We start from the raw sequence: 12,528 nt of genomic DNA, 5'->3' as shown, positions 1-12,528 counted from the left end.
AATAGAGTCTCCCACAAAAATGTACAAGGAGCCTTCAAGAGTGGGGAAGTCAACTCTCGTCACTGAATAGGATCTCGCCATGTGGCATCGGAGTACCTACAAGGAAGTGCCCATTTATAGAATTGCCCCCATAGAAGGTAGAAAAGGTGAAGGCAAAAGCTAGATGGATGCTTGGGTGTAAAGGAATGGCCAGTAGGAAAAAGCAGGTGATAATGCCCCTATATAAGATTCTGGTGAGACCTTATTTAGAATATTGTGTACAATTCTGGAGACCACACCTTCAAAAAGATATAAACAGAATGGAGTCAGTCCACAGGGCGGCTACTAAAATGGTCAGTGGTCTTCATCATAAAGCGTAAGGGGATAGATTTAAAGATCTCAATATGTATGCTTTGGAAGAAAGGTTGGAGATGGGAGATATGATAGAGATGTTTAAATACCTACAGGCATAAATGCACAGGAGACAAGTCTCTTTCAGTTGAAAGAAGGTCTGGAATGAGGGAGCAGAGGATGAAGGTGAAAGGTGATAGAAGTAACCTGAGGAAATACTACTTCATGGAAAGGGTGGTGAATTTGTGGAACGGCCTTCCGGTGGAAGTGGTGGAGATGAAAACAGTATCTGATTTCAAGAGAGCTTGGGACAAGTACATACAGTAGGATCTCTAAGGGAGTGATAGGGAGAGTAGATGGCATGGATGGGCAGACTGCATAGGCTATATGGACTTTATCTGCCTACATTTTTCTATGTTTCTATGTAACAGTGTGTCTATCCTTAGGTGCCAAGAATGCATTTAAATGACTAGAATACTGGAATATGTGCTTATATGAGTACACATGTATGCATAAATGCTAATATTCTGGCTATGCACTAATCTATAAATTGGCACCTAAATGCTATTGGCACATAGTTTGAAGGTGAGCGTACACATAGGAAGTCTGGGTGGAGCATGGGTGGGGCACAGTGTTACACATGGAAATTCTAGACTACTATCATTTAAATGAGTTTCTTGGAAATCGCCTTAGGTGTGATAATCAATCAACATCTCTCTGTGGAACCCCAGAGTTTTGTGGAGTTCTGGCTTTATATCATCTCTTATATCATCTCGCTACTCTCCAAATACACACTTTTGTTTAGCTGGTACTTTTTTCTGGTGCAGCCTGCCTTTTGGGGTTTTTTTCTTTTACCTAAGTGGTTAAGTCCAAACATCCATCTCAGGAACGTATAACTTGCAATTCTAACCTCACAAATTTTGGCAGTTAGAAGGGTTAAAATTTTTAACTGATGGATTTAACCTGCTAAACCCCAATTTTAGCCAGGTAAGTCTTTTGACTCGCAGCCCCCATAGTAACTTCCTGTCATACTATAGTTCATATTCGCATCTTGGGCCCATAATAACTCCTGTTTTTCTTTTGTCTTTTCAGGCAACTTGCCAGCTGGCATCTTTTGGCCTTTGGAAATGTGTTTGTCAAGAAGGCTATGAAGGAGATGGCACAATATGTTATGGAAATGCATTAAATGTAATTAGCATATATATTTTCTGCTTGCACGTCTACTCCAATTGGAAGAGATTTGTGGGAGATCTGATGTATATAAAAGTTTAGTGTTGACAAAATAAAGCTTGTACTCTCTGCAAGCTCTAATAACACTTTACTAAACCAACAAAAGAATTATTCAGACATGAAGATGTATATAGGTCACTTCTTTAAATGTGACCCCAATCCTGAGAGAAGTATAGCACTATAGAGGACTATAGAGGAGAAATTCTCAATGTTAGGGAGAGGAATTATTTGCATAATATAAGGTGGAAATGAGATTACCATATATACTCGAATATAAGCCTATCTGAGTATAAGCCAAGTTAACAGTTTTCCTACTTTTCTTTATAAAACACTAGTGCAAGTGGCCAAAACAGGTTTAAATTTAAGGTGCAATCACTTATACCAGCTTTATAGTTTGTATAAATGCCAGAATTCTATCATTTATATGCATACCTAAGCACTGTACCCAAACTCCGCCCATGCACACACCCATTGACAAAATTCAGTGCACATCATCAAATCATGGTGCATTCTTTCCCACTAGTTGGCATTCGATAAAAGGTCATCTCCACATGTGTATGGTTACTTACACTTGTAAATGGGTAGAATATGGCCACTTCCAATTCCACGCGTACCTGCAATCTAAAGCTAGGCTGCTTATTATGGGATCCCCCCCCCCCCCCAGCCCAGTGATTTAAGGCACCTAAATTGAGGTTCTCAGTCTCAGCACATTTTGAAATTCAAAAGGCTCAGTACCTAACTCTTAAAGTCAGGCACCTATATCTTATGAAAACTGACATTAATAAGTTTCTTCTGGATTGACATAGCCTAGACCTCTACCCTGCATAACAATTACAAGTTGTGCAGTGCTTGCAGTATTGCAACCGGGCTCCTATTTCTTAATGTTTAGCACATGATAACAGTGTTATTACATGTTATCTTCCATAAAGCCCACTTTCCCCTGAATTCTATATATCACACCCAGATTTGGGCACCCAAATTTGGATGCACTTCCAGGATGCGCGTGCAACTTGGCTACCAAGCTGTTAGAGTCCAACGAAGTAGGGAATGGATGTAGGTCAACCTAAAGCAAGTAAGACTCCAGAGGTAGGTAGATAAAAGGTCTTTATTGCCAAAACACAAGTAGGATGGACTCGTCACGGTCCCATGTTTTGGCAACAGTATGCCTGTTTCAGGAGTCTAAGTATCTGTAGCACTATCTCAAAAACTTTCCACAGAAAGGATATAGTACAAAAACCACTGCAACCGTTAATCCTTATCAATAGAAAAAATGCCTAGGTATCACTGCTAATTTCAATGGTTTTTGGTATTATATCCTTTCTGTGGAAAGATTTTGAGACAGTACTACAGATACTTAGACTCCTGAAGCAGACATACTGTTTCCAAAACACAGGACCGTGTCGAGTCCATCCTGCTTGTTTTTTGACAATAAAGACTTTTTGTCTACCTACCTTTGGAGCCCTTCTAGTTTTTGGTTGACCTACATCCCTTCCCTACTTCATTGGACTGGACTATTCTCTGTAGGGGATCCGTCCTTATTCTAACAACCAATTACTGATGTTGATTGGCACCAATTAGGATTTGCATGCACATCTGGCTGCACGCTATTCTATAACACTAGGTAGCTAAATCCCATAGGGGTCCTTTTACTAAGCCGCGTAGGCACATACGCTTGTCCTATGCATGTCAATTTTGAACTACCGCCCAGGTGGCCCAGGTGGTAATTTCATTTTTTACATGCGTCCACTACATGCGCCGTAAAATTTTCTGGCACATGACGCTAAGCGGGAAGCAATCAGCATTGTACATGCGCTCATGATTACAGTTCGGTTAACGCGTGAGACCTTACCGCTAAGTCAATGGGTGGCAGTAAAATCTCAGGCCCAAAATGGATGCACGCCAATTTTCATTTGGCTGCACGTCCATTTTTGCCCCCCCCCCCCCCAAAAAAGGCCTTTTTTGCAGGTGCGCTGAAAAATGGACCTTGCACCCGTCCAGTACACGTGTCTACACCAGTGCAGGCAATTTTTCAGTGCACCTTAGTAAAAGGGCCCCATAATGTGCAACCCAAAAGGGGGTGTGGCCATGGGAGGGGCATGGCAATGTCAGGGGCATTCCAAAATGTTGCTTGCAGTGTTATAGAACAATGTGTCTCCACACCCAACTTCTGCACTGGGATTATGCCACATTTCAGCAGCATAAATCTGGCACCCAGAGTTGGGCGCCAATCTTTTCCTGCACCGTGTATAGAATTCCCTTCTTCATGCTTTGCAGCAGATAACATATGATAACACGTTCTGTGACTATTCTCTGCTTATTTTCTAGTTGACTATAATGCTATGTGTTTGTGTTTATGTTTATCGGATACTTTCTATACCGCATTTCCTAAAAATAAAAAAAAATCAAGGTTGTTCACAAAAATGTACAGACTATGGAGTGAGAGGAAATGGAAGAGCAAAGAGTAATGATAAATTACAGTCTTCATAGCGGCATAGGGTGGACAGCAACAAATTCCAGAGACACAGGACAATAAAAAAAAATTTTAAACCCCACTCTGTGGTGTAGATTCAAAGGATTCAAAGTGAGCATGAGAAATTGGTGAAAGATTAGTGCATTGGTATGGAAAGGGGATAGGATTTGATATACCACCGTTTTTTTGTGGCTACAATTAAACTGGTTATTAATCAACAAAAAGGATAAGAGAGTATCAAAGTATATAGAAGTACAAAAAAACCTCTCGAATAAATTGCAAGATACCACTATAGCACTATGTGCTTTCACAGGAATAACAATTCGTGGATTCAAAAAGTATAAAAAAAATTACTTGACTTAAACTTTCAAATAGTAGACACAACATGCAGAGTGGGTCAGTGAGGGGTGAAGCCAGACTTCGGCGGGAGGGGGGTCCAGAGCCCGAGGTGAGGGGGCACATTTTAGCCACCCCCCCCACCGCCACCACCACCACCACCAACAACTTTGACCCCCCCCTCCCCCACCGATGACCCTCTCAACCCCCCTCCCGCCGCCAACCCTCCCCCACCACTGCTGTCGCCTACCTTTGCTGGTGGGGGACCCCAACCCCCGCCAGCCGAGGTCCTCTTCTTCCGGCGCAAGGCTTTGTTCTGTTTCTGTGAGTCTGACGTCCTGCACATTGTACATGTAGGACGTCAGACTCACAGAAGCAGAACGAAGCCTTGCGTTGGAAGAAGAGGACCTCGGCTGGCGGGGGTTGGGGTCCCCCGCCAGCAAAGGTAGCCGACTGCGGTGGTGGGGGAGGGTTGGCGGGGGTCGAGAGGGTCGTTAGCAGGGGGGGGTCCAGGTCCAAATCTACGGGGGCCCAGGCCCCCATGACCCCATGTATCTATGCCACTGGGTCAGTCACACCAACCGTGGCCAGAGTTTCGCTACCGTGGGCTGTCTCAAGGCGTGCATGACATCATCCATAACTATAGATGCTGCCTGTCTTCATTGTTCCAGGATCCCTTAAGTTTTAGTAATAAACAGTATAAGAGATAATGGATTTTTATGCCGATGAAGAAATTGGACCCATGTCATTTCCTCCATACCCTATTCCAGAAAAATATATAGGGTAGAGGTTGGGGTACAGAGGCTTTTTCCCTTTCTCATTAATTATTTTGTTGCACTTCACAGGCATGTAGTGCTATACAAAGTATCTTGCAATTTATTCAAGAGAGGTTTTTTGTACTTCTATATATAATGAAACTGGTTTACATATTACTTATAGGCATTTATTTTGTACATGGGGCAATGAAGCGTTAGGTGACTTGCCCAAGGTCACAGGGAGTTACAGTGGGAATTGAACCTGGCTCCCTGAATCTCAGGCTGTTGCACTAACCATTAGTCTACTCCTTGGGTGGTGGTGCCCTCCCCTCCCATGTTATGGTTATTAATGCTGAAATGGTCATGTTCCCCCCCCCCCCCTTGCCAATATAACTTCCTTACGCTTTGCCCCCCCCTCCCCCACCCTACGCACACACCACCTCCACCACCATCAAAATAAGCAGGCACAATGCACCACTGGGTTAAGGTTTTGAGATCTAGTAAGACAGATAGAATGCAGAGGAATAAGATGAGAGGAAAGATATGATGGCATGAATTTGCCCCAAACTGTGAGTTGGAGTCAGTGTTTAGAGATGCACAGAAGGGTGATATCATCACATTTCCAAACAGAGTGAAGGACCTTTATTTATTTATTTGTATCCCACGTTTTCCCACCTATTTGCAGGCTCAATGTGGCTTACATAATACCGTAAAGGCATTCGCCAAGTCCGGTAGGGAACAAATACAATTAGATGTTAGAGTGGAATAAGGAAGATAAGATTCAGGCACGTAGGGTTAAAGGAGGGTTTGATAATGTCCAATACGATCTTTGGTATTGATGTGTTGTGGAGTTGAGGCATTTATGTTGGGTCAGTCGGGTATGCCTTTCCGAACAGATGAGTCTTTAGTGATTTTCTGAATTTTAGATGGTCGTGGATTGTTTTCTCGGCTTGTGGCAGTGCGTTCCACAGTCATGTACTTATGTAGGAGAAGTTGGACGCATGGGTTGTCTTGTCTTTAAGTATGTAATAGTAGTACTGAGATCATTTTGAAGACACAAGCCAGCCGAGCAGGAGGCCACTGTAGAGAACATTCTATAGTCATCAACTAAGCATTAAAGCATGAGTAATGTAAAATGAAGATGACATCATTATGGTGTGTGTGTTTTTGGGTATTCTTCAGTTTTAATGGCTTCTGATGTAAAAATAAATAAGTAAACAAATAAGTAGAGGATAGGGATTTCTTTTTAATTTTTACACAAATATTGTAATGACATGTGACTATTTGCAGTAGGTGAAATGCTGCAAATCCCATGTCACCAGGACCTTCATCACAGTTTATGGCAGAAATATGATCTGAATGGGCAATATATTGTGATAGTAATGTGGAACGCTCACACGTCTTTTTTCTCCCTTTTTCTTGGAATAGACGTTGGCTTCCCTCTCAGAAACAGCTGCATTTTACAGATTAATAAACGTAAGTGATTTTCATTGTCATTTTGTTTAAAATGTTCTTTGGTTCTCAAAAAATGGTGTTCATTATTTTTTCTTTGGACATTAAAAAAAATCACGCTTTTAAAGGTTACATAAGAACATAAGAATTGCCATACAGGGACAGACCGAAGGTCTATCAAGCCCGGTTTCCTATTTCCAATAGTGGCCAAACTAGGTCATAAGTACCCAGAACAGATTTTATGCTGCTTATCCTAGAAATAAACAGTGGATTCTCCCAAGACCATCTTAATAATGACTTATGGACTTTTCTTTAGGAAATTATCCAACCCTTTCTGAAACCCTGCTAAGCTAACTTCTTTTACCACATTCTCTGGCAACAAATTCCAGAGTTTAAATACACATAACTTAGTAGCTTCATTGCATGCCCTGTAGTCCTTGTATTTTTGGAAAGAGTAAGCAAGCAATTCATGTCTACCCATTCCACTGCACTCAGTATTTTATATATATACAGTACAATCCGCTTAAGTGCAAGGGTCTGGGACCAAAGAAATACATGCAGTTAACCGGAGCATGCACTTAACTGTTGTGACGTAAAGAAGCTTGACATCTGATAAACATATGTACAGTACTGTTTATTATACTTACAGTATACAGTCTCTGTTAACTGACGTTATACAGTCTCCGTTAACTGACATTAGGCTTACTTGAAGTAATCAGTCATAGTCCTCTATACACTCTTGTGTCTGTGAGTTCCATAGACTACGTCTGCCAGATGGTAAAAGCTGTAATAGCACTGACATCCAGTGGCCTCCAGATAGGCCCGCACGGTGCACGGTGTTGAGACTCTCCAGCCCTCTTGCAAAAGTGACAGGAGGTTGTTGAATTTTGTCAGCTTGTGCCTCGCTGCTCATTTCATCATTTGTTTCATTATCAGCCGTTGCCTGCGTGTAGGCACATATTTCGATATCAGTGCTGTCGTCAGCTGTTTGTAGATCGTAATCAACAGCTACATAGTGATGAAACTCCTCTTCAGTAACACCGGCTGGGATGTCAATAACCTGTTCATCTGACACGTTTGCAACAGCTGCATCTGTTTCGTCCCTCTCCACATCCTTAACAAAGCTTGCCCGCTTGTAGCAGTTCACAATGGTTGCCTGTGAAACTTGATTCCAGGCTTCTTTCTGCATATGTAGGTAATCCAACAGTGATAGATTACGAGCCAGTTCAACAGCACGTTTATCCTTGCCAGTCTGGTCATCCATAACACTCATCAGACGACATAGCACAAGAGCCCGATAATGTTGTTGAAATTGGCTATTATGCCCTGATCCGTAGGTTGGATTAGAGAGGTAGTGTTTGGTGGCAGGAAGACCACCTTGACGTTAGACAGCCTGACATCATCCCTGTGTGCAGCACAATTATCACAAAGCAACAAAATCTGACGCTTTTGTGCCTGCATTCTAGTGTCTAACTTCTTTAGCCACTGCTTCCAAATTTCCCCAGTCATCCATGAATTTGCATTAGTCTCGTATGACACAGGAAGTCGCTTAACTTTCTTGAAGCAATGGGGCTGTTTGCTCTTTCCAGTGACGAGGGGTCCTCTCCAAAATGGCCGCATGGTAAGTGTTTCACTTGCCACATGGTCATTTCCTCGAAAAAAGAAAGGCTTACCTTTTACCCACTGCGGTAAAAGAGGGCCTCGGTGTGCGTCAAAAACACGCGCCGACACCAGCATAGGCCCCCTTTTGTGATTTGTTTCAGTTCCTCTGACTCATCGGCATTAAATACCATTTCTGTCACAGGTTTCTCCCCATTTCTTCCTCTGTGAAGAGCAATGCAACTAATTCATTTAATTTTTCCACTATGGTCTTGTCATCCCTGCGATCCTTTCTAATGGTCTAATTGATTCTCTTACTTGATTCTTGCTTCAAATGTACCTAAAAATATCTTTATTGTGTGTCTTTGCCTCTATGGCAAGTTCATTTTCAAATTCTCCTTTAACCATCCTTATCAGTACTTTGTATCTAACTTGCTATTCCTTATGCTGTTTCAGATCTTCCATTTTCTGAAGAATGTTCTTTTAGGTGTAGTAGCATCCTTGACCTCATTTTGGGTCCTTTTACAAAGCCACAATAAAAGGACCCCTGCAGTGGAATTGATGCCATTTCCTGGGGGAACCCTCACCGCCTCCTATTCTAACCCACACTAACCCCGCAGTAACCGGACAATGCGAGGCACTGCACAATTACTGCCTGGTAAGCCCCTGGTGCTAAAAAAAATAAAATTAAATTTTTAAGAGCCAGAAATGGCACATGGCCAACACTGGCACTTCCATGTAATTGCCACAGTAGCCCTACCGTGACTTTCTGAAAGGGCCCCTTTGTAACCATGCCAGCTGTTGTTTGGCCTTCCTTCTGTCTTTTTTAATACATGAAATGTATCTGGTCTGGGCTTCCAGGATGATATTACTGAGCAACATTCATGCTTGATGTAATTTTTTTTCTTTAATTTAAAGTTTTCAAGATGCAGCTGCTCCTTTTAGCTTTTTCTTTAATCATTGTTCTCGTTTTATCATATTACAGCCTACAAGTTTAATGGGAAATGCATAGTGACACTGGAAATCACTGGATGGACTCAGCCAGTGGTATATATATATAAAGTGCTTTTAATTGCCAGACCTTCTATATTTTGAGGACAGCTTCGTAGAATGGGCTGGATGGGTTGGGGGGGTAGGGAGAGTGAGTAGGTGGAGCAGCAGACGAGGTGGTAGAGAGAAATGTAATGGGTAAAAGATGGGTATATTTTAACTTTTGATTGTAAATCAATTTGATGGACTTAAATAGAGGGCAAGTACATCAAGTATTTATAATAAATATAATAAGATTAAATCTGTGTTTGATATAGGATGCCACCATCAGCACAATGCTGTCAGAAACAAAGAACATAACTGTTCTTGTGCCCTCACGTCAAGCTATTGAGAGCATGGACCAAGAGGACAAGGCCTTTTGGATGTCTAAAGACAACACTCCAACATTATTGAAGTAAGTGGTTTCTGATTCCTGGGAATTTGATTTATTTATTACGAAATGTTGTTTAGATAATAAATGGAAATTTAGAGGAGAATTAATTAAAACATGATTTCCAATAGCACTTTTTTTTTTTACTTCCTTCTGCTTTATAAACCAAGGATACAGCAAACTTGTTTGCAAAATGTTCAGATATGCACATCTACTTATAAAATAAAATATCTTTCATTTCAAAATGTTGTTTTATTACCTTTATTACAGAGGAGTTGTAAAGCAATTCATTAAAGTAGATTCAAAATAGAGGGTTATCTGACACTTTTTGCTGAACATGTGCTTCAAATTCAACTATGGAATAACACATTAATGCAGTCATGACATTTATTATTAGGGATATGCATCATTTCAAACAATTAGAAATATCAATGAAATGACATAAAAACTACATGCGATTTTATTTTAATACAAATAAAATGAAACAAATGCCTTCTCTTACAAATCTTTAAAAAGGGCCCTTCCACCCCTTTGGATCTATCCTCTACCATCTCCACATTTCTGCATGTCCCAGTCCACTCAAAGAACACTTCAGAAACCAGGGATGTGCACCTATACCATTTCCCTTTTCCTTCATATTGAGCCCTCCAGTACTTGGAAAGCATAAGTCCGAGGAGAAGGGAGTATATATCAGAGGTCAAGCACAAGCAGAACTAATCCAAGATGGCGGGCAATGGCAGCATCCAAGAACAGGCAGAGGCCAGGCCAGGTAAAGTAGGTTTGTTAACAATAGACTAGCCAAAGTCAAATACCGGGAATGAACAGAGAGTGAGACACTCAAAGCTCCAACAAGAAACCTAATTGAGGACAAGGAAGACTGGGAGTAGATAAATCAATAGAAGCCCTCTACAAGGACCTATCAGTCTAAGAAGTCTAGGAAGGGATCAATCAGGTGGTGATGCCTCATAAGGAGAGGTCAGGCAGAAAGACTTCTGAGCTAACTTCCTATTTACAGTCCAGACCTACAAAGTAAGTGCATGGCTCCCTATTTACGGAGAGCATCAGAACCCCCAGGACTGACTTATTAGCATAACAATTGTGAATGTGAACTTGGTGGAGAAGTCAGTTTGTGTGAATATCAGTGGCATTTACCCAGGATCTTTCATCTGATCCATAGCCCTTCCAATACACTAAATATTGTAATGTGCCTCTGGAGTTTTGAGAATCTATGATAGATTGAATCTCATACTCAGAGTTTCCTTCCACTATGACAGTTCGGGGGTATTCTTCCTCCCATGTGGTTGTGTGCTGGCTTAATACATTGAAACACACTGGGAATGCACAAGGAGGGTAGCAATTTCAAGCATATGGAAACAGGATCCAGCTGTAGTCTCATGGTACTACCACTAGGGTTTGACTGCCATAAGAGAACAATTATTCTTTATATGGCAGCTTGACCCCCTAGAAGTAGTACCACAAGACCACTTATAGCTGCCATTGTGAAACCAAAGCAGATATTGGACAGTATAGAAGGAGGACTGTCCCTGCCCCATCCACTAGACTACCAAGGAGATCAGTTCCAAGCAGTTAGGAGATGTGGGAAGGGGAGGTTTGGGGACTGGTGATGGGGGTATTCTGTTTGGGATAGTGGACTGTAAGGGGGGGGTCTTCTGCTCAAGGGGTTTCTTTAGTAGGTTGTCTTGTACTGTGAACATGATCGAGGGAAATCTATTGAAGAGGATTTTGTGCATGGGGTATTTTGTCTGGGGTGATGCTCTACAGGCGGGGTACTATTCAGGTGGGACTGGCAGATTGAGGATAGGATATTGTATGGGGGGAGAACATGGGCCGTGGCCATGCTACTTGACTGCCAATAGTACGTCTGTACTTAACAGCACCTCTTAAGGTGACATTATGTGCAGCCACCCTATTGACAGTCCTGATAGCCAACATGCAGTAATGTCCTGTTTACTAGCTGTCAGTATTGGCCGTGCCCCATCCCCATCCATGCCCCTCCTGGATCTCACCCCTGCCTGCACTAAGCAACCAGCACAGGATTTTATCATGCTGGATAGTCCACGCACTTTCCCATGCTAATGGCTACCACACACTAACAGTTTTGTAAACATCCCCCAATATATTTATTCAGCACCACTAACTACACATATAGCAGTGCTGAATATATATATTAAATACCACTACCTAAGTGTAAATTAAGCCATTCACTGCTGCTGCTGAATGTCAGCAATTAGAATTGTAGACCAGCCTCCTTAACCTAATAACAAATTTTATTTATTTATTTATTTATTTATTTATTTATTTGCTGCATTTGTATCCCACATTTTCCCACCTCTTTGCAGGCTCAATGTGGCATACATTATGCCACAATGGCAATCGTCATTAACGGTGTGAGAAGAGCAAAGTATTACAATTAATACAATTAAGGTACATTAGATATCAAGAAAATTAGAAACAAAGAAATAATGAATACATCATTAATACAAATATTTTCTAGAAGATGAAACAACATAGTGGACTTGTTCATAAACCCCCGAATTCTATATATAACACCCAAATTTGGGTGCTGATCTAAGATGCGTGCACAACCTAATTGAATAACAAGCCAATCAGAATTTGCGTGCACATCTGGCTATATGTTATTCTATAACGCTGGGTGCCCAACTCACATAGGGTGCAACCCAAAAGGGGGCATGATCATGGGAGGGGCATGGGCGGGTTGCCACATTCCTAAAAGCTGGGCACGGTGTTATAGAATATGGGGGATCTGCTTCCAACTTGCTTGCCAGGATTTACACCAGGTTTCAGTTGACGTAAGTCTGGCGCCCAGAGCTGGGTGTGGGCATCCACTCTAAATGCTATTCTATAAAGGGTGCACGTCCTTAGTGTCATTATTTTCTGGAGCCGAATGTTGGGTT

The 12,528-nt window shown here is 41.8% G+C and overlaps 1 protein-coding gene across 1 annotated transcript in view; it reads left to right on the top strand.

The window, feature by feature from the left end:
• STAB2 (stabilin 2) overlaps window positions 1–12,528 on the top strand; it is a 270,647-nt gene that overhangs the window by 119,642 nt on the left and 138,477 nt on the right. Inside the window, exons 27-29 of the mRNA XM_030214413.1 lie at window positions 1,423–1,518; window positions 6,550–6,597; window positions 9,480–9,616. Of these exons, the coding sequence (XP_030070273.1) occupies window positions 1,423–1,518; window positions 6,550–6,597; window positions 9,480–9,616 (281 nt within the window). The remainder of the gene's footprint in view (window positions 1–1,422; window positions 1,519–6,549; window positions 6,598–9,479; window positions 9,617–12,528) is intronic.

This window comes from Microcaecilia unicolor, chromosome 9 (genome assembly GCF_901765095.1).
Source record: "Microcaecilia unicolor chromosome 9, aMicUni1.1, whole genome shotgun sequence".
Classification (NCBI taxonomy): domain Eukaryota; kingdom Metazoa; phylum Chordata; class Amphibia; order Gymnophiona; family Siphonopidae; genus Microcaecilia; species Microcaecilia unicolor.
This window is presented reverse-complemented; position numbering and strand designations above follow the sequence as displayed.